Source organism: Engystomops pustulosus, chromosome 6 (assembly GCF_040894005.1).
Source record: "Engystomops pustulosus chromosome 6, aEngPut4.maternal, whole genome shotgun sequence".
NCBI lineage: Eukaryota > Metazoa > Chordata > Amphibia > Anura > Leptodactylidae > Engystomops > Engystomops pustulosus.
In genome coordinates, this window is record NC_092416.1 from 70,090,998 (window position 1) to 70,114,827 (window position 23,830).

Here is a 23,830-nt window from a genome sequence, read left to right on the forward strand (position 1 = left end):
ATTTGTAGCTGGCTTGTAAGTGGCAGGAAGAAAAATGACCCTGCTTGTATTACAATGCTCATTACAAGTCTGCAGGATCAAGTCACAGCCTAGGATCTTGTTACTGTCTGATAGAAAATCATCATCACCATCATCTGAAGCAGGCGCAGGGCAGCCACAGGGTTTAATGAGATTAGTGCATTACAATAGTAAAAGATTTTCTATTATTTTTCATTTAAATCTCTTATTTTAGAGCACAATAAATATGCTGTAAATGTTATATATACAGGAAGTCCCTGGATGAAGTACAGGATTGGTTCTTTAGGTTTGTACTTAAGTTGAATTTGTATGTAAGTTGCAACTAGTGTATTTTATAATTTTTACTATAGAAAAATTTTTTTGACCGTGACAATTGGATTTTCTAAATTTTGTGCCGTCATGGGAACAAGCATTATCATTAAAACTTCATTACAGACACCATAAAGCATCCAGAGAGCTTCTCTAGATGTCACAGTGGGTAGAGAGAGGTCCGTCTGTAAGTAGGGGTCATCTGTAAGTCAGGCGTCCTTAACCCCTTCCCACACCCCTGCACCCTTTCATTAGGTGCAGGTAGTTACCGCACCATGTCTGTCAGGATCAGAGGTAGTGGATCCTCTGAACCACCGCGGACAATGACACAAGCCAACACCTGGGACCAGAGTCTAAGTGGCACCAGGTCTTCACCAGAGCCCGCCGCAAAGCAGGATGGTCTTGCAGCGGCGTGGTACCGCCAGGTCATTCCACAGGCAAGACTTGTCCGCGGTGACAGCCAAGCTTCGAGGTACAGGAATGGCAGGCAATCTTGTAGTCGGGAACAGGCAGGAGGTCAGGGCGGGCAGCAAGGTATCAAAGTCGGGGACTTAGCAATAGGTCAAGGCAGGGGAGGAGCGTAGTCAGGAACAGAATCAGGGTCACAACGGGTGATCACAATAATAGCGCAGGTCATCAGACAAAGCTTTCTCTAGGGCACAAGGCACGAAGATCCGGCATGGTGTGCAGGAAGAGGCAGGCTTAAATGCTCTTTCTGAAAATGGCCAGCGCTAATTAACAGCGCGCTGGCCCTTTAAATTTAGTGAAGCCAGAGCATGCGCGCCCTGGGATTCGGGAGAGCGCGGGCAAGGCTGAGGCAGTCGAGACAGGAGCCGGGATGGGTCGCACCACCGGGGGCAGAGGGACACGGGTGAGCCTGTGATATGGGTTTTAGGACAACCCGTGACAATGGCGTACAGTTGCATCATGGTGATCCAGACTAATATTTACAGTGGGCATACTGCAGCACTCGAGTTTCCTAAGAGCACAGTGGCCACCATAATCCTTAAATGGAAGACGTTGGAGTATCACTCTTCCTCGACCTGACCGTCCATCCAAACTAGGAGAAGGTATTATTATTATTATTATTAATAAGAGTCTTATGGAGAGAGGTAAAGAAGAACCCCAAGATCACTGTGGCTGAGCTCCAGAGAGCAGTAGGGAGATGGGAGAAAATACCACAAAGTCAATTATCACTGCAGCCGGTGTGCCAAAATATCCTGGATGAAAACCTCTTTTAGAGTGCTCAGGACCTCAGACCGGACTGAAGGTTCACTTTCCAATAAGACGGTGACTGTAAGCACACAGCTAAAATAACAAATCAGAGGCTTCATAACAACTCTGTGACCATTCCTGACTGGCCCAGCCACAGCGCTGACCTAAACCCAATTGGGCATTTCTGTAGAGACTTGAAAATAGTTGTCCACCAACATTCACCATCCAACCTGAGGGAACTGCAAAAAGAATAGCAGAGAATCCCCAAATCCAGCCGTGAAAAACATGTTGTATCATCCCCAAGAAGACTCATGGCTTTACTAGCTCAAAAGGTGCTTCTACTGTACTCAATACTGAGAAAAGGGTCTGAATACTTATAACCATGTGATATTTCAGTTTTCAGTATTTAATAAAATAGCAAAAATATCTACATTTCTATCTGTCAAGATGCTTGAGACTGGAATGGCTATACACACTTCGTCAGAGGGTGTCCGACCGGTGTGTAATGGAGAAGAGAAGAAAAGAGACCGCTACCTCGTGAAGGCAATAATGACAAAGGGGGAAGAGAATGGGTAGATTGGTCACTGACCTATTTACATAGGCATAATGCATATGTAGGATGCAATACCAGCAGCCGGTGGTCTCCTGTGGATCGACAGTACCCGGACCAGGCTCCGAGGCTGAAGAGGATCGATGTGGAAAACCCAAAAGGAGGAAGGAGTGTTGGCGCTTAGAGAATCCTCGAGAATATATATATATATATATATATATATATATATATATATATATATATATATATAAATGGCTCAAAAAGAGCACTTTTTTATTTTACAAAATAAAAAGTTTTCTTTTAAAAAAATTGTTAAAATGAATAACAATAAAATGCTACGCGTTTCTGCTCCGTACCGGAGCCTTCGTCAGGCACTAAGAGCCAACACTCCTGCCTCCATTTGGGTTTTCCATATCTGTCAAGATGGTGTGGACATTCATGAGCAAAAAAAATCTATTGATCTTACCAATTGGCTGCAATGAAACAGATAAAAACATTTGAAGGGGTCTAAATGCATTCGGTACCCACTTTAAATGTTTTTTTTTTGTTTTTTTAAATTTAAATTGCGCTCACAGAAAGCTTACCGTTTCAATGTTGGGACCCTACACCACAGGTCCATATGGATCTTTAGTCGGTTTAAGGTCCGAAATAGACATGACAGGTTTTCTTTAAGACATTTTGATGCAGCTGCGGTAAATGATTGTCTTAGAAAGTGCTATAACATCTACATTTTGATTTTTCATGAGAATATTATACATTTCCTCTTTTTATAGGTCTATTATCTAGTAACAAGGGTACTTTGGTTTGGTCATCAGGTTTTCACAATTAAACCTAATGAAAGGATCCCACAGAAGGCTTCAGGATTCTTTTGTATAAATATCCATAGCTGATATTTAAAAAAAAGAAGTTGCTGGGACAAAGGGCGTGTTGGCTGCAAGTCTCACGCAGCCAACGTCACTCTCATTCCTGAAGGAGTGGGCAATGAGGGAGTGGAGCAGCCACACAGTGAGTCGGCTAAAGATACAATAAGGCCCTTATGACTTGCTGCCATCTTGCTCTTTTTTAAGTCAATGAGAGAACAAAAACTGGACCGTACATCCACACATCATGCAATGATCTACTGCCACTAGGCTACATTATATAACGAACTTGAGGTTCTTAGTTACATTTTGATCTAATTGTATAAGCCCACCAACCACTTCACGGTGACCTCGTTGTACTGGGTCCCTACTCTATTGTGTGGGGCATCAGATGGCATCCACCGCAGCCGCAGCACAGCACTGGCAGGGACCAAGACCTGGTTGGCCTCCAGCACCCATACTGGCAAGAATAGCCCCCATGGCCCTGGGCCCTGGATCCCCACCAGCACTGCACGACAGAAGCGGTGGATGCCATGCAATACCGCACCATGTGAACAGGAAAAAAAGGCTCACCATTTGTGAACAGGTGTTGAATACTCACTGTTCCATGTGGTCTCAGCCACTAGCTGAGAGGAAGTAGGCAGTCACTGTATATAGTCTCCTGCTAATTCAAAAACACCTGGGTCGAATGGGGCAAAGTGCTGGTACCAGGCAAAATACAAGATAAATGAAGGGATAGAATGTACTAAACCAACATAGGGAGAGAAAAAGAACTGGACTACACATCCACAATAGCGCATGGACCCACTACAATGAGGTCACCGTGAAGTGGTTAGTGGGCTTATACAATTTGATCAAAATGTAACTAAGAACCATGAGTTCGTTATATAATGTAGCCTAGCAGCAGTAGATCATTGTTTGATGTGCGGTCCTGTTCTTTTTCTCTCCCCATGTTTCTTTTTTTTAAGTGATTTTGGCTAGACCTGAAATATTGACTTTTATAAAAAAAAAAAAAAAGCATACTGGACAGTATGAAGACTCCTGTGGGAAGCTGTCATTAGGTTTATTGGTGAAAACCAGATGACAGGTTCCCTTTATGGTGTGCCTATGGATGCCATTAGATTATTTTTAAGGTGTACAGACTGTGGTATTTAACTTTTTATGCAAATCAGAATATCCCATATTATTTGGCATCAATTAGTTATAATTTACGAGTCTCTTGTCTTTATGCGACTTGGTAAAAGCCTCATAATTAATTAGCAATTTGTTAAAAAACAGGTGTTCTCCCTATATCGGAGTGTTCTTGATAATGACTCTCATCTCTTGATGCATCTACAGGTGCCAGGCTTTGAAAAATGCTGTCTTCCTTCAGCGGACATCTCCAGATATTCCTTATTCTGCTTTTAATTACGGATTTCTTGATGTATGCTAACGCATTGGAGCCCAGAGCCAAACGTAAGAGAGTCTCAGAGAGCAAGTATAATGAAGATGCGTGGCAACAAGAACATTCAGAAAGACCACACAGGCGGTCAGGGGTGTCCAAGAAAGATAGGACTCGTGGGGTGCCATCTTTTATAACCGGAGAGGACGTGGGGGAGTCAGGGGATACCCGGCTTCTGGGCACTAGAAAGCAAGAAGGGTTTCAAAGTTTTGAATTTCCTTATAATGAGAGAGAAAACCAACCACCAGGACTTCAATCCAAGGGGAAAAAGCACAAGGAACAAAGAAGGGGCAATCACAAGATGAAGAACCATAAAGGTATTGTCCTTTTCAGTAATACTGATTTTTAATCATTTTAAACTCTGGAAGAGAAGTTATTTAAAGATACTCCTCCAGTAGGTAGATCAGTTACCTGCTTATATTTCAGGTATAAGAAAATTCATTTTGTTTTATGATCGTTAATGATCGTCCCTGTAGGCATACAGGGATTTACTAGTAGCACCAGATTCATCAGATTCACACATTACACACAACCGTCTTTAGAATGGAAAGAGTTTTGTGTCGCGGCTGCACTGTGCCGACAAAAAGACGAAAAATGATAAAAATGGAGTCTATCAGTTCTGCAACCTCCCAAAAAGTAAAAAAAAAATGTAAAAACATCCCTTAGGGCATATTGACCCAAATATATGAAAACTGGTCCAATCTTATAATATGTGTCCATATTATAAAAAAAATGCCCCGCTGCAACCAGGAATAAAAGGAGCCCCGGTCATTGCGGTTTAGAATGGATATTGTATGACATCTTACCAGACACCTATGCTCAGACCCCTCAGACTGTGCAACCATGTCTTCATCCTCCATGGCTGGTACTACTACTGTACTAGTCTGTGTCTTGAAGGCAAATCTCCCATCAAATTCAAGCATGAAACACCAGGAGTACTTACTCATAGATCCAGCGTGAATGTGGCAATCTTCTTACATTTTTTAATCATGCAAAGCCTATAAATGATAGCTCAGTAAAGTTTGTAAATAGCCATAAATAATAATGCTATAATTATAATAAAATTAATAATAAGTGACCTAATGTATGTAAAATTGCAGGCCTCTTTACAAAGTACAACAAAATAAGATCAACATTTTGGACACACCTTCTCAATCAAAGAGTTTTATGTATTTTCCTGACTATAAAAATTGTAGATTCACACTGGAGGCATCAAAACAACTGAAAATATTTTTATATTCTAGGTTCTTCAAACTAGCCACCTTTTGCTTTGATCACTGCTTTACACACTCTTTGCAAATGACAATGAACCCTAATACACCTCCAGGCTGTGTAAGGGGATATTTGACCAAGAAGCAGAGTGATGGGGTGCTATGCTAGATGACCTGGCCTCCATAGCAACCAGACTTGAACCCAAGTGAGATGGTTTGGGGTGAGCTGGACCACAGAGTGGCGGCAAAAGAGCCAACAAGTGCTAAGCATTTCTGGGGACTCCTTCAAGACTGTTGGCATTTGCTTGATGAGCTTCAAGATGTAGTCACCTAAGATGGTCTTCCAACAGTCTTGAAGGAGTTTCCAGAGATGCTTATCACTTGTGTTATTTCATCGTTTTGATGCCTTCAGTGCGCATCTACAATTTTTATGGTCATGAAATTACAGAAAACTCTTTGAATGAGAAGGTGTGTCCAAACTTTTGGTTTGTACTGTATATATCCCTACAACGACTGTGTGAAAAGGGCCTTGGGCTACACGCACACAAAAGTTGTATTCGTCCTTGTGTTATCAGTTTTCTTTTTTGGAATACACACTAACACTTTCATTTTAATGGACATAAATTTTTTTTCATGCATCTGTGTGGAGTCTGTAGAAATCTCAGAACAGGTTCTATACTCTTTACGGGGTTGGTAAGTTAGTGACATGATTATCAAGCCTCAGGTTATTTTTTGGCAGATCAATATGAACCAACGACATATGAATGGCACACGGATCATTTTTGTGGACATGAGGTCCAGAAATGGATCCAGCGGAAAACATGATCCTTTTTGTCAGCCCAATAACATCACACCAATTACCTAAGTAAATCTAATAGAGCAATGGGACTTAGAATTTTCAGCTTCATCAGATGTTAATTGTGGATCCAAAAGTAATTGTTTGGTGGAAAGTTGAGGTACGTGCACCACCACAATATGTGTACAAGCTCCTGCTGCGCTTCTGGTTTTCCAGCATCTACTATACAGTACTCACTAGAAACCACCAGGGCCATTTTTCTGCAAATGTTTAAAATGTTCCACTTCCTATTGTCCTCGGTGGACCGATTTAGTTACCACCATTGCGTTACCTGCCTAAAATATGCAGTGCTCCATCACCAAGAATAATTATTGACCCTTATTCTCTATTTGATTGGGAAGAACGATTTTCAACATTGCAAAGGATTTAATCCCTCAGATAAAGATTTCCCGTAGATGTTTTTAATGTCAGCCCAAAGCATCAAAGAGAGGTTTATGGACCCCTAGAGTGAGATTATCCTGGTTGCTAGATCGCTTCTTGCTGTGGATTAGTCTACCGCTCCCTTCCCATTTTTCGGATCCAACATCAAATAATATTGAGCAATAAAATATCTCTCTTCTGTTTCCCTTAATTGCAATAACGGAGCGTCTAGATTAACGCATAGCGCTTTGACCATGTAGAAGACTTTATTAACCAAGATTTGCTTACTGGATTCTAACGAGAACATGGAAATCATTATGGGAATAGTCAGCAGCAGAGCGCTAATCGTCACCACTGGAGACATCTTTTCAGTCTGGCTGGGTTTGCTTACGAGTCGCATTCTCGCTTTCTGGGATGATCGTAGTCTGTGAATTCATGAACACAAGCAGTCAGCGGGGAGCCTTAATTTAGATAAATGAATGCAATTACACATATCCTAACAGCTAGGCTGTAATTGCTGATAACCCAGCGTAGACATCACCAGAGACCACTACAACATAGGGTAATAATTAAAGAAATATAACACGGGCGAGACACGTGAGCTGCCTCCTGCTTTCACGTATAGATCATTTAGCTTATGGTTAATTGTCCCATTGGTCTGTATTTCTTGGGTAGAAAAGGGCAGCAGGTCTCCAGAGGGGTGTTCTGGGAAGGCTAGAGAGGGGGGCGCTGGGTAAAATAATGTTTACAATTTGTGTTAAACTAACAGGGCATTGTTTTACATTGTGTATACACAGTGTGAGTTTAGAAAAGCTTGCATTAAGAAGATCTGACTAATACAGATACAAGCAAGTAGGTATTTTCAGCTCTGTACTCTCCAGCTTAACTTCTAATTAAATGTACACTGAAATACAGTACCCAGTCTGACCACTACAAAGTGAATGGAGCTGTCTGCTTCATGTGCTAATTTCTGTATATCAATTACTGAGATAATGAGAAATATTTTTATATCTAGAAACCCCCTTTAAGGATACTTGAGAACACTGTATTGCCATTTGTAGGTGCAGTACAATGCATTTCTTTTATGTAAACTTTTTGACTGAAAATGATGCATCTATATGTTATGGGGTTCTGTGAAAATGTGTCACTGCAGTCGAAAGTTAGAGGGGCCAGTAGTGGATTATAATATAGCCGGTTTGGGCAGTAGCCCGGGGGCCCATGGCCGCTCAAACCACTCACCAAATTTTATACTGGGAAAGACCTTCACCCATGAAATCTTCATTCATCTGTTCCTGCTCTTAATACACATGTACACGAGGGCCATTTCAGGCCCTTTGAAGGACCTGAAACTGCAGATTGAAAGCAGACAGAAGGGACACAACCTCCATTCCACAAGAAGCTTGATTCTAGTACCATATGTAGAAAGTGAATTCCAGACTTGTAGGGGCTATAATATTCATATAACCCAGGGTCCATTGCCATCTTGATCCACTCCTTTTAGGCAAGAACTTCACCAAAAAAGTTATTCCTCCACAAAAACCATCTTAAACCTCTATTATTGATAAAATCATTATCCATGTATTATCCTTCTGTCTATAAAATCTGTATGAACCTTATGCTGCTCTATTGCCCTCAGAATCCAATGGTATAAGCAGTGTTCTAGCCTCTGTATATGTGTACATTGAGAAGGACCAATTTGTTCTCTAATCCTCTGTTCCTCTTTATTGGCAGGCAGAGGATTTGAAGCCGAACCCAGTGGTCTTTTGAAAGAAGATTTAAGCCTTCGAGAGCCCACCCAGCTCATTCACACTGAGATGTCACCTGGTGTGTTGGCCACTGGGCCACCATTAACCATTACCAAACCAATGTATAATAATGAGCAGCACCCTACGGCAGTGGTGGAGACACAACGACGTGTAAAGGTAAAAGTCCACATGTGCTCAGAAGTCACGTCTGGAGATGTGTTTATCGTATCATACAGCATGTGCATCCCCAGGTCTGCCCAGGGCCAATTAATGATACTCGAGTGGAGATGATAAGCTTCTGGATTAATATTGAAAAACTTTTCTTCAGGCAATAGCAGAATAGGGGCTGATGTCTTTGAAAAAAATAAAGCCTTTTGTTCTCAGCCGTTGAGGCTGAGGCCCAACACACAGCATGCAACCTCTGATCATTCCATCTGTCTGCTCCATTCACACTGCTCCACTTTCTTGGTAACACTCAGTCTTCTAATTCAGCACATCACTAATATCTGATTAAACAGGAGAAAGGTACAATTGCAGCAACCATAGGGGATCAGCCGCTCAGCGCAGAAATCACACAATAAGTAATTTCATCTAAATCTACAGACTCAAATAATGGAGTTTTCCAGGGAAAGACTCCCCTCCATCTAACCACTAGCTGAGGGAAATGTCACAAAAAAAATTAATATTTTTTTCTCAAGTTATTACAGTTTTTACAGGTATTCTTAGTTCTATCTGTTTCTATCTGTAAAGTTGGGTGAGAGCTAATATACGTACTATGGACCACTAAGTTCAAAGAACTTTTTCCTATAGGTCTCTGCTTTGCTGTTTCATTATTATTTTTGCTGATATACAGCCAGCTGACAGCATGGGGAGTTAGGGTGAGAGCGCAGTGCAGTACCTTCACTACTGGAGGTAAGATAGCTGCTATTCGTGTCATGCTCTCAGAAGCAGTAATTTTGCAACTCCACATCCTAACGCTGTCAGCTTGTAGCTCTGGCTCTACCTAAGTGACTTACCACCGAGTTATGCAAATTTTTTTATGCATTTTGACACACTGAGCTCACAAACATAGGGCTAGTAAAAATGGGGTTTGTCATCAGATCTTAACACTGTTCCCAGTTACAGTACTTTATCTTGTCAAGAGTATATTCCCTAATGGGAGCAGGGTGCAGGCCCTGATCTCACCTACAACCCCAATTCCATACCTAATAGCTTTGTAAACTCTAATAGTAAGAGACTACTGGTCCACAATCCGGACACAAGAGAATTTGGAAACAGACTAAGGATAGGGTTTCAGGGTTATGGGTCAGGCTGGGGTTAAGGATACTGGCATTCACTGAAGCTGGATATCGATTGTTGGCCTCTCTACTTTTTGAAAAATTCACTGAGAGTGGGGGAATAGAGAGAATCAAAGGTATAAAATATGACTTTTAATAGATATGCACTAAAAGAATAACATGAATGTGTTGAGGTGATCGACCTTCACCACAAATAAGTATTTTTTATATTTTATTAAAAAAGTATCAACACAACTGGCCCCAGTTCAAAACCTATTGAGGTTGACTTAGACTGAGACCAGAGAAAGCAGCGGGGGTATAGGCTACTGAATATTACCATAAGCCCTGCATGTAGCGGATATCGGGCAAATATGGCAGAGCCACCCCTCTCACAGATGGTTCGATAAAATGCGGACAGCTAATGATTAGCACCAGTATTATAGCCGTGTATTTGGCCTGACCTGGAGTAAACTAAAAAATGTATCGGAGGCTATCTGCTCGTGTCAATGAGTGGATAGGGGACTGCTAATAGGTCTAACTGGAGTAATGGTAACTCCTGGCTGCTCGACCCCTACAGCTGTCAAATATTCGCTATCCTGGGCTAGCACTCCTATGATACTAGGACCCAACGCGTTTCCTGACTCACTAACATTCATCAGGGATCAGATATATTATAGAGAGATATACACATATTGTGTGATGGTACACATTCGCATAGCGTGTCCCCGCATTGATAACAGCGGCAGCGCGCGCGAGGAGACGCTAGGTTTTTAAAAGCCAAAGTCCTTCCCCTTCATGAGCGGGAGGAGTGGCCCACGGCCAATCACGAGGGTCGGAACGGGCCCAGCCCTCGAAACAGGAGACGCCCCCAGTGTGTACGATGTTCCGGCCATTAACAGAGGCGGAGGCGGTGGTCTGCCCACAGTCACGTGATCGCAGACGGGTCACGTGAGTGTGCGGGCGGGACACGCCCCCAAACTCCGAGTCACATGGTCGCAGAGGCCGAGTGGACCGGAGGACCGCCCAGGCCGCGCCCCAGTGATGGTCATTGGTAAGCCGGGGGTGCGTGTAAACAATACAAAGGATATAGGACCACTCCCCCCTATGGAGACACGAATCAGGGGGACTTATCGGCACAATAATGGAAAAAAAAGGGTAAGAAGGGATGCTCGTCACCTAGCATCCTTGATCGGGTCTGTAAAGGGCCTAGACCCAACAGAGACGGGGGGACAAGCCCAGAAACACAGAGGTACTTGCGAGTGCAGGAACACGAAATAGGAACAAACAAAGAGCCTGCAGTAAAGCAGCACTCAAATATTGTCCTACTACGTAAAGGGACAGAAAGAAACAAAAAGAGGGGGTCATATGTACAAACGGCACCACAAGAAAGAAGGGGGCAAATGTGGTGGGACAGGGGTGGGAACATATTTCTGGGAATACTAGCATAAAGATTGCTTACCCAAAAGTAATGGAAAAAATGGAGGAAATTGAAAAAATTACACAGTGGCATGTCCAAATGTCAGTGGAGATTACAGAAAACAGGTGAATGACAACTTCTCATTAAGACCATTGGGTTCTACCGTATTCAAAGTGTAGATCCATCTGGTCTCTTTTTGTTGTATCAGTCTATCCCAGTTCCCTCCCCGCTTGGGGGGTCTGATTTTCTCTATCACCTGAAAACGTAAAAATTTAGAATCGCCATTATGAAATCTGGCGAAATGTCTTGCCACTGTGGTGTCCCTCCTATTCCTAATGTCACCCACATGCTCCTGGATTCTTATCTTGACCTGACGGTGCGTTTTGCCCACATAGTTCATAGGGCAGGGGCAGGAAAGTAAATACACTACCCCTGCTGTCCTACAGTTGGCGTATTCCCTTATGGAGTAAACATTACCAGTGCTAGTGCCCTGGAAACTGTTCCCCAGTAGAACCAGTGGGGAGACGTTACAATTCCCACACCTAAAGGTCCCTGGACCCGTTGGAAGCCATGTAGAGGGGGGCCGAGAAGGTTCGAGATGGCTGTGGACGAGCCTGTCTCTGAGATTTTTCCCCCTCCGGTAGGTAACTGAAGGGTGGGGTGATAGAAATTCAGTCAGGTCCTGGTCTTGTCTTAGGATCCGCCAGTACTTATGAAGGATTTGTTTGATAGCATCAGCGTTCGCATCAAAGGTTCCAATCAGTCGGATGGTATTGTCGGTCTCCCTCGTTTTAGGGTTCAGAAGATCTTCTCTTCTTGAGGAAGAGGCGTATTGGAAAGTCCTCTTGACTGTCTTTTTTGGAAAGCCCCGCTGTGCGAACCTGTCACTCAGGTCTCTTGCTTGTGACAGGAAATCCTCCGTGTGGCTGCAATTGCGGCGGATTCTGAGAAACTGTCCTTTCGGTATCCCTCTTTTGAGAGGGATAGGGTGACAGCTATCCCAAGACAAAAGACTATTCGTGGCCGTTTCTTTTCTGTGGACTCGAGTTTGGAGTTGCCCATCCGAAGTTTTGGAGATACGCAGATCCAGAAATGCAATAGAGTTTTCATGAATCTCGCTGGTGAACCTCAAACCAAGGTTGTTTATATTCAGAGCCTGGACAAAGTCAGAAAACTCAGAAGGAGTAGATGACCATAAGATCAAAATGTCATCTATATAACGGAGCCAGATGGAGAGATGACAAGTTCATCTGGCATATGTCTTGGGATAGCTGTCACCCTATCCCTCTCAAAAGAGGGATACCGAAAGGACAGTTTCTCAGAATCCGCCGCAATTGCAGCCACACGGAGGATTTCCTATCACAAGCAAGAGACCTGAGTGACAGGTTCGCACAGCGGGGCTTTCCAAAAAAGACAGTCAAGAGGGCTTTCCAATACGCCTCTTCCTCAAGAAGAGAAGATCTTCTGAACCCTAAAACGAGGGAGACCGACAATACCATCCGACTGATTGCAACCTTTGATGCGAACGCTGATGCTATCAAACAAATCCTTCATAAGTACTGGCGGATCCTAAGACAAGACCAGGACCTGACTGAATTTCTATCACCCCACCCTTCAGTTACCTACCGGAGGGGGAAAAATCTCAGAGACAGGCTCGTCCACAGCCATCTCGAACCTTCTCGGCCCCCCTCTACATGGCTTCCAACGGGTCCAGGGACCTTTAGGTGTGGGAATTGTAACGTCTGCCCACTGGTTCTACTGGGGAACAGTTTCCAGGGCGCTAGCACTGGTAATGTTTACTCCATAAGGGAATACGCCAACTGTAGGACAGCAGGGGTAGTGTATTTACTTTCCTGCCCCTGCCCTATGAACTATGTGGGCAAAACGCACCGTCAGGTCAAGATAAGAATCCAGGAGCATGTGGGTGACATTAGGAATAGGAGGGACACCACAGTGGCAAGACATTTCGCCAGATTTCATAATGGCGATTCTAAATTTTTACGTTTTCAGGTGATAGAGAAAATCAGACCCCCCAAGCGGGGAGGGAACTGGGATAGACTGATACAACAAAAAGAGACCAGATGGATCTACACTTTGAATACGGTAGAACCCAATGGTCTCAATGAGAAGTTGTCATTCACCAGTTTTCTGTAATCTCCACTGACATTTGGACATGCCACTGTGTAATTTTTTCAATTTCCTCCATTTTTTCCATTACTTTTGGGTAAGCAATCTTTATGCTAGTATTCCCAGAAATATGTTCCCACCCCTGTCCCACCACATTTGCCCCCTTCTTTCTTGTGGTGCCGTTTGTACATATGACCCCCTCTTTTTGTTTCTTTCTGTCCCTTTACGTAGTAGGACAATATTTGAGTGCTGCTTTACTGCAGGCTCTTTGTTTGTTCCTATTTCGTGTTCCTGCACTCGCAAGTACCTCTGTGTTTCTGGGCTTGTCCCCCCGTCTCTGTTGGGTCTAGGCCCTTTACAGACCCGATCAAGGATGCTAGGTGACGAGCATCCCTTCTTACCCTTTTTTTTCCATTATTGTGCCGATAAGTCCCCCTGATTCGTGTCTCCATAGGGGGGAGTGGTCCTATATCCTTTGTATTGTTTACACGCACCCCTGGCTTACCAATGACCATCACTGGGGCGCGGCCTGGGCGGTCCTCCGGTCCACTCGGCCTCTGCGACCATGTGACTCGGAGTTTGGGGGCGTGTCCCGCCCGCACACTCACGTGACCCGTCTGCGATCACGTGACTGTGGGCAGACCACCGCCTCCGCCTCTGTTAATGGCCGGAACATCGTACACACTGGGGGCGTCTCCTGTTTCGAGGGCTGGGCCCGTTCCGACCCTCGTGATTGGCCGTGGGCCACTCCTCCCGCTCATGAAGGGGAAGGACTTTGGCTTTTAAAAACCTAGCGTCTCCTCGCGCGCGCTGCCGCTGTTATCAATGCGGGGACACGCTATGCGAATGTGTACCATCACACAATATGTGTATATCTCTCTATAATATATCTGATCCCTGATGAATGTTAGTGAGTCAGGAAACGCGTTGGGTCCTAGTATCATAGGAGTGCTAGCTCAGGATAGCGAATATTTGACAGCTGTAGGGGTCGAGCAGCCAGGAGTTACCTTTACTCCAGTTAGACCTATTAGCAGTCCCCTATCCACTCATTGACACGAGCAGATAGCCTCCGATACATTTTTTAGTTTACTCCAGGTCAGGCCAAATACACGGCTATAATACTGGTGCTAATCATTAGCTGTCCGCATTTTATCGAACCATCTGTGAGAGGGGTGGCTCTGCCATATTTGCCCGATATCCGCTACATGCAGGGCTTATGGTAATATTCAGTAGCCTATACCCCCGCTGCTTTCTCTGGTCTCAGTCTTAGTCAACCTCAATAGGTTTTGAACTGGGGCCAGTTGTGTTGATACTTTTTTAATAAAATATAAAAAATACTTATTTGTGGTGAAGGTCGATCACCTCAACACATTCATGTTATTCTTTTAGTGCATATCTATTAAAAGTCATATTTTATACCTTTGATTCTCTCTATTCCCCCACTCTCAGTGAGTTAAGGATACTGGATCAGGCTGGATACACACTCAGGTATAAATTTGGGATTCTCAATCAGGCTGGGGTTCAGGGTTCCAAATCAGGCAGGATTTAGGATCAGGTACAGGTTTGTAGCTCTGGATCAGGCTGGGTTCAGGCTCAAGCACGGGTTTCAGGATACAGATACAGCAACACGCAGACAGTCAGCAACACAAAACACACAGACAGCAAAACAGAAAGTAGTTATACAAATGGAGAAAGTTTAACCAGCCCAGAGCGAACTGAGTAATAGATATTAGATAAGGCGTTCCTGGATTCTGCCCTTGGAGCTGACTGGCTTGGCCATCTATTACTCAACCAACATCTGAAAACCACAGATACAGCAAAACACACAGACAGTCAGCAACACAAAACACACAGACAGCAAAACAGAAAGTAGTTATACAAATGGAGAAAGTTTAACCAGCCCAGAGCGAACTGAGTAATAGATATTAGATAAGGCGTTCCTGGATTCTGCCCTTGCAGCTGACTGGCTTGGCCATCTATCACTCAACCGACATCTGAGAACCTTCAGCTTTCCACAAGACAAATACCAAGCTCAGACAAGAGAATCAATTCTGCAAGGAAGTTATCATTTACAACTTCAACAGAGAAGTTTTGACATGATTCTGACTGTACAGACAAATTAGGAATATATGCATACTCACTTCATGTTTTGTCTTACAGTCCCATGGAAAAAAGGCAGGAGATGTGATGCCTACACTAGACATGACCATGTTTGATTGGACCGATTATGAGGACATGAAACCTGATACATGGCCATCACAAAAGAAAGGTAAATAAAGTGACATATGGGAGTGGCCTAAAGATACAAAATACATATACATAAAATACATGAAAATTGAGCAGTTACCTATTGTAGAAGAAGATGCATGGAGACTGACAGAAGTAGTCTGCTCTGTCAGATCTTTGTAAGTCCATTGATTAAACTGATACAGATGTGACTGCTGCCCCATTTCACTAGGTTTATATGCCCCATGGATATATAAAATGTCTACCCCTATTATATATACTTGCTACTTCAGGTAAACAGCAAGAAAAACTAAATTCAACCTCAGTGGGTGAAGAGGAACCATGCGATCATCATCTTGATTGTCTTCCAGGTAGTAAAACTTTTACATTATCTGAAGTGTGAGTGAATATGTATTGTAATTGCAATGGTAACCTCTTGTGGCTTCTGATAATGAATTTTAGCCGAGCCCGGCAGGATGTTATTAGTTAATATTTGGGTACACAGAAGATTTTGATGACAGAACTGGACAGAATTTAGAAGCACACTGTCATAAGAAGTGCAATCTCAGTAGTGCAGACTCAGTCTTTACAAAGTACCTTTGCAGAAAAAGATAGGCACAATAGTTATGTATCCAGACAGTTTTATATATTTTGTCTGGTAGATTTGGTGGTGAAAAAAAGGATTTCTCCTTTCATTTCAGATGAGTGCTTAGCCAATATGTCCTTAGGTTACATTTTTATTGCCGAGTATTTATTGTATTGTGGATCTTCTGTCCCCAGGATCTTGCTGTGATTTACGAGAACATCTCTGCAAGCCTCACAACCGGGGGCTTAATAACAAGTGTTACGATGACTGCATGTGCACTGAAGGTCAGTAGAGCTCGCTTTTCACACACTTAATGAGTCTTCCAGTAAAGTCAGAGCAACCTTGTGGATGCAGAAGAAGTGAAATATAGTCTAGATAAGCATATTTATAAGCAAGCAGGGTATATAGTGAATGTGAGAGTCACCTATTGAGGCACCTATTGATTGGCATGGTTATTAGGTGGCAGGAGTCCCCACTGGATGCAGGAGTCCCCACTATAGAGCAGCTGTGTTGTAGACAAACAAAATAATTGACCCAATGGTTATAGAAGAGGCCCTCCTGTCCAAAACTTCACACCATATATAAAAAAAAGTAAAACCTTACACCATAATGGTGGCCCATCATAATCTCATCTATGGGGCACTTTGCCTTTGGTATACAAAAGCCCATTAAGGTAAAATAAAATTGGTGCCCAAAAGATCCCATTGACTATAATGGAATCCATTATGAATGAGCTGCCTGCAGGACTTTACTTTGTAATTGAATTGTACGTTGTAGGCTCCTCAAGCATTCTCTCATATTTTAACTTAGGTGGGAAAGTAATAATTTGTGCAGTGATTTAATAGGTGAGTCCCTACAAGACACCAGACGCACACCCTGCCTCCTCTAGTATCTGTGTCTACTGTGTTCAGAATTTCCCTGTGTATCATATGATGTTCATACTCCCTTGTAAGCACTAATGGAGATAGGGAGAGAGACATACTGGAGATGCACTGGTGGTCCCTACTTGCAATGATGATCATCATACATCATTTGTGTGACCTTAGCAGTCCAGTGGTGTGCATGTACATCTCCACGGTGACCAATGGTTGTGGCAGTTGGGTGAATGATGTAGATAGTCATTGCTGCATGCCCAGCAGGTACCCCAGGATAAGTATTACCTTTTATATTTTCTCAAACTGTATACCCTGTAACCATTTAAATGGTTAACACCTACAATCAGTGCCAGAACAGACGGTGAGTGTTAACAGCGGGTGTTTGCAGCATAATGCAGCAAACTGCTATTCTGTATGGAGAGGGCTTACAGGCAGAGTAATAGTATGGCATGGAATGGGTTACAGGAAATCGGGTGCTACCTCTGCACTTGTGCTGAGGAAGCAGGGGGAATGGTTGAGACAGTGTAACTGTCTGTAAAGCCAGATCACAGAGGGGCTTGGGTAGCCCCTTGAGCTCATTAGCATAATTCTAAAAGTTGATTTTAGAAGGTAGGAGGCCATGGATAAATATAAGAAGATTACCACAGTGCCTGGAGCTATGAGTAAGTGTCCCTGGTTTTAATGATGGATTTTGATGGTAAATTTCCTTTAAGTTTATGAGATCTGACATTTCTTCCATTTCATCCAGGACTCCGCTGCTATGCAAAATTCCACCGCAATCAAAGGGTAACTAGGAGGAAAGGACGATGTGTTGAGCCCGAGTCCATCAACAAAGATCAGGGATCATTTATTTCTGTCTGAGTTGGATAAGAACAATCCAGTGCAACAATAGCTGGGAGACCTGGCATCCATTTATGCCCACACAACTATGTAGCTCACATACCTTACTGCCATTTATCAAGAGTGAAAAGGACAAATTTGTACATTGAAATTCCAGTTATTAGGGCAAAATTGACAGAGGCTTATTTTGGACTATACTTGAAATTATCAGTAACTGTATTCTAATGGCAGAGAGAATCAGATGATGTCATTGAAAATAAAAGATGTTGCTGAAATTTCAAAGAAGAAACCTTCATGTGGGTCTGGAATCATATACACAGCTTTCACCAAGAAATGATATAGATGTGCAACAGGATATAGTGACCCCTACAGGTCCTGAAGGGTGCTACTCCTCAAAAAATGAATAATCCATGTTATATGAAGTAACTCTATGTCCTTAAAGTATCTGCTTATTTGTTGCAGAAACGTCACTACTTCTAATCTTATAAAATCCCCATAATTTGAGCTGTCTGTTAAAGCTGTTATTATCAGCTGTTCCATGGCTTATATGTTTTATATATATAGAAATTTCAGCTCTCACTGGGGTTGTTATCCATCTTACATCACTAAGATTTGGTGGTTATAACAGTTAATCCAGCTTCCTAGAGTCCTAAACAGACAATCTACAATAATGTATTCTCTCTCTACTATTTACATACGTTTACAAATGTACTCAATACTGGAACAGCTACACAGCCAGGACTCTAATGACTCATATTCTTTATCACCTTGCTTTGCCAGGTACATCTACCACCAAGAAGGTTGTTATTTAGTGAACATTTACAATGGGGCTTCTCAACATGACAAGGTGGTATCATTGGATCACTACATAATACATTAGCCAAAATACAAGGAGCTGAATTCATCAGGCGGCCCAACATACAGGCGACCCCCTAGTTACTGAGGGACCTCTCTGACCACTGTGACCTCTGGTGAAGCTCTCTGGATGCTTTACATTCAGGCTGCAATGATCAGCTATAAGGTGTCCGTAATGAAGATTTTTTTTCATAATCCTTGGTCCCATTACAGCAAAAAAAATTTGACAATCCAGTTGTCACTGGGGCAAATGTTTTTTTTTCTGGAGCTACCATTTTAAAATATAGAGTTCCGACTTACATACAAATTCAACTTAAGAACAAACCCGAAGAACCTTTCTTGTACGTAACCCGGGGACTGCAAGTATAGGTTTATAGGGACCCATGTATTCAGAGAAGCAACACAAGGCAAGTGCCAGTAGGCCATTGCCACCTTGAGCCCCTAAGCTACCCTGCTACCCCAGTCTATTTTGAAATCACTTGGCATAACTAGTTGTCCAAATCCTGTGGGTACAAAGGAACTTTCAGCTCGATGCCATGTTAGGCCTGGGAATCACCGTTTATACGGTTTATAGTGTATAGGGTATCAAGTAGGTTCCCAGCAATAACCTATCAAGACCAGTCATGTAGATGTTGTTAAGCTGGAGGGGATACTGTGAGCGATACTTATATTTTGTGACTTAGATTTCTGTAAAGTGAATGAATTGTACATTGCGTACACCCCGGAGACGAGTCTGCACTGTGTTTAACATTTGTGTAAGAAAGGTAGATGAAAACAGTAGGTGCCCGCAGATAGTTTTGTAGATCAGATTACAAATAAAAAGCTAACATGGTGATCCGGTGCTTATTAATGTGATTTTTCTATGTAAATAAAGTATTAATTATCAGGCTGTTGTCTTGTTTGTTATTTCTTGGATGAATGAAAATTGTATCAAACATTAATATCCTCCCAGTATACAGCAATTTTTGTTGCTGAAAAACTCTGCTTATACTCGAGTATATACGGTAATGAAAAAAATTATATAGCGCCATCATATTCTGCAGTGATGTACAGATCAATGTTATGAGCATGTTAGGGGACAAATGAGAGCCATCTTTGCTTTTCCAAAATCTGCTCAATTATGGCATTTCCCAAACGAGTGTCCTAAATCATTGCATATTTTAGAAGGTTTTTTTAGGGTACAAGAAAGTTGGAAGACAATTAAAATGGTAGCTGCCTTCTATGGTGCCGACCTGCTCGCCTTTATTTGGAACTGTAACAGTAGTAAATGGAGAAAGCCATACAGGGGTGCAACTACAGTGGTAGTAGCCATAGCAGCTGCTTTGGGGTCTGCTGTGTCATGGGGCCCCATCATCTGACCTGACACACTAAAATAATATATTACATATAATACATATAAGTGATGTATATATGCTGTATGTTGTGTGTGTATGTACTGTATGTGTGCATATATGATCAATATGTGTGCGCATGAGTGTATAAATGTGTGATTGTAACTCGCATGTGTGAGTATAGAAATAAGTATATTTTTTTAAGTGGGATGGGCGGCATAACTAGAAGGCTTCCGCAAGGGGCCCTGCCTCTTCTAGTTACGCCCCTAGAGCCATGCATTCAGAATCACTTCTCCACTTACAGAAGCCTCCCTTCTGTAAAAACCTTATTCGCTAGATGGGTGCACATCCCAGAGGTGGGACCAGTATTCACTGGTATAAATGCCATAAATATCCTTGAAGGGGAACACCACTTTATGTTTCCATGGATAGTTTCACCAGGACCTCATCTGTCAGAACTTTACAATGTATCGGTAACATCAACCGCTGACACCTAACTTATCAGACATTTATAACATTTCAGTAGGATCCATCCCTAGTGCAGTGAGCAGTGGATTTGAAACATATTTATAGGTTACTACTGTCATTGGACATTTAGGTTCATTGTTTGTGCATACAACCCAATGTGTGGGTTAGAGAGGGGCACAAAAAGCCCCTTAATATATTATAAATCACAAGTCACAACCCCAAGTATAGTATAATATGGGCCTTAATGTCCCCTACATACTATAATGCCCCCTTCCTCTGTCCAATCCCCTATGCACCCATTTAATACCCCCTAATGCAAATCAACAACATATAATACCCCCTCTTTAATTTTATCCTGCCTTTAGTTTTGGTCTCCCACTTTTACTGCCCTAGTTTTCTATCCTCCTGCCCCTCTCCTCCTCACATTGTGTCCTATTTCTTCAACAAAGTGGTCTCCCTCTTCCTCCTCTTCCCAGTCCTTCATTCCATTTATATTGGCCACCATGTATCCTCCATCCTCCAGACATTATGGCCCCCTCATCTCTCCCTAATATTGTGGCCCCTGTCCTCCATCCCCCTCATATTGTGGCCTTCTTGTCCTCCATCCCCCTCATATTGTGGCCTCCTTGTCCTCCATCCCCTCATATTGTGCCCTCTCTCATACCCCACTCACATTGTGGCCCCCTGCTCTCAACCCCTCATATTGTGGCTCCTCTCCTGTCTCTGAAAAAATGTTACTTACCATACCCTTGTTCCCCCGCCACACTTCTGTTTCCTCCTTTTCTTCCGGTTCTGAGTTGACTCGACGGAGGGGGCGGGAACAGCCTGAGGTAGGTGTTACCTCCATACTAAAGAGGAGAAGCAGACATGTATAGAGGTAGCAGGAAGCTGATGTCAATCCTGGCCCCGATGCCTTGACTGCTCTGCAGCTGCAGTGTTTTGGAACTGGGAGAAGGAGGTGGGACAAAGTGGGACACAATGGGACAATCGCCCCAACAGCGGTGAAAATCTGCGGCATTTGAGAGCTATACTTATGGGTCACGTGATGACTTTTGACCAGAATGCTCCATATTAATGGCTTCATCACAGATTCTGGCTGGAATATAGGTCATGTTTTTCTTGTGGAAAATCAACAGCAGGGTTTGTTGTGTGAATGAGCCCTACAGGTTTCACATATAAGAAAAAGAATTCTGTCACATCTTTAGCTTCCATTTCACCCCTGGCACCTCACCCGTCAATCTAATAATTATCTCTATCTGCATTCTCAGGGTGTGAGAGTTTCCAACACCCAGCAACATCCTACCATATACCATAGTTAACTATGAAAACCAGGGGGGTCAAAAACTTGAAAAAAAAAAAAAGCAGTTAGAATACGGCCTAATCTCCTCGGTCAAGCTGCTGAAGAACATCGCAATGCAAACTTTAGCTGCTGTAGAACATCACAATATACAAGTTAGCTACTGCGGAACCTAACGTTACACACCTCAGCTGCTGAAGTACATCTCAACTAAAAACCTTCAACTGCTGCAAATCAACATAATACACACCACAGCTGCTGCAGAACTTCACAAACATGAGCTGATGCAGAGCCTGATGCAGAACATTGCAATAAACAACCCCCCCCCCAGCTCCCCTTGCTAAACTTCTGTCCATATGTTAATAATGGGGCACTTTTACTACGGGTCTGTCAGACGCATTTCTGTCGAGTTTCCCAAATATTTCCGATTTGCCCTGAATTGCCCTGGGTTTTTGTCGCACTCGATCAGATTGTGGCGCATCGGTGCCGGCTTTCATGCGACACAAATCTGGGAGCGTTGCCGTCGGACAACCTGACTGATTCGGACAAACCACGGAATTAAAAATTCAAGTTGTGTCGCAATACACGCACTCACATACAGCGGGAAGAAGATGGTGAACTCCGGCGGACCTGACCAGGGAAGCGACACATACAGGAATTTGGATGCACGATCTTAGTGAATCGCAGCAGCTCCAAATCCTCGTCATACAATGCACCTTGGGGATCGCAATGGGACGGGTAAGTAAATGTGCCCCAATGTGTCCAAATTTTCCATTAGAGATTGAAAACCCATCACAAAAAAATGGGTTACAATCTTTGTGTGAGCTGTTAGTTGTAACCTGACTTTACCGGAAATTGGTAAACCTAAGGAAAGCTCTGAGAGCATACAGTGAGCTTCAGCAAAAGCCATACACTATTAGGTAGAAGTTGCACTGACATTTAAGTCTTAAAAAGTGTCTAGGGTTAATTTTAGCATTTATGAACAATTTCATACCGGAGGCTTAGGGAATTTGCTGTGGTTCAGAGACCTCTGCTGAGTAAAGTACCCTTACCATATGGGAGGACGCTGTCAGCTATGTGTACAGGACGTGTGCTGGAGAGGCAATTAATAATAATGGCAATACTGTATGCTGGGTCATAGCACAAAGCACCTGTGAAGAGTTATAGCCGCACTGATGGAGTTGTAGTAGCACAAGAAATTTTGTGGCTGTACAATAAAAAAAAACTTACACACACACAAAATAAAAACTCTACTCTTCTATTTTGTTCTAGGTATACCAGCTCTGGGGAAATGCTGGTACTATCACATGACCCAGGCAATTGCTGACTCGGTAAGATTGGAGATGAAAGGAATTTTCTCAAGCCAAAAGATGGCTGCCCTTCCTACTTCTCCTATATAAATCCCTCACTATCTCCTCCCCCTTGTTCAAACCCACCTATCAACTTAGCACTAAAATCTCCACCCCCCAAGACCACTCCACCAATCATTTTCTATTCTCTCATCCCTGCCTGTCATGGCCGCACTGCGCCTATACTTGCAGCCGGCTTCGTGCTAACAGCTTTTCCATAGACTTGAATGGCAGATCTTTAAAAACATTGATCAGAAGCAAACTTAAAAGTCTGGAAAAGCTGTGTGACATTTTCTGTTGCTTATTGCCAGAGATTCCAAGAACTGGAGTTTTGTGAAATAAATTATGGATCATATCGGACATGACCGTTTTAAGTGTATGGCACAGGGAGCAGCTGCACCAGGCCCTATGACAACTGTGAACCTCCATATAGTCCCATCAATTCACAGAGCACAGATAGAGTTGGGTGCAGTGTCTGTCTATTTGTATCCTGCATATACATTAACCCCTTCATGTCTAAGCCATTTTAGACCTTTAGGACCAGGCCTGATTTTTAAAATTTGCCCTGTGTCATTTTTTGACGCTTTAACATATCCAGGGGATTTTGAGATTGTTTT

At 43.0% G+C, this 23,830-nt stretch overlaps 1 protein-coding gene across 1 annotated transcript in view; it reads left to right on the forward strand.

The window, feature by feature from the left end:
* The window catches only part of DRAXIN (dorsal inhibitory axon guidance protein), a 32,021-nt gene extending 12,367 nt beyond the window's left edge, over positions 1-19,654 (forward strand). Inside the window, exons 2-7 of the mRNA XM_072156434.1 lie at positions 4,291-4,710; positions 8,552-8,742; positions 15,547-15,655; positions 15,906-15,983; positions 16,393-16,482; positions 17,822-19,654. Coding sequence (XP_072012535.1) covers positions 4,308-4,710; positions 8,552-8,742; positions 15,547-15,655; positions 15,906-15,983; positions 16,393-16,482; positions 17,822-17,934 — 984 coding nt within the window. The 5' untranslated portion in view covers positions 4,291-4,307 and the 3' untranslated portion in view covers positions 17,935-19,654. The remainder of the gene's footprint in view (positions 1-4,290; positions 4,711-8,551; positions 8,743-15,546; positions 15,656-15,905; positions 15,984-16,392; positions 16,483-17,821) is intronic.
* Positions 19,655-23,830: the final 4,176 nt, after the last annotated feature.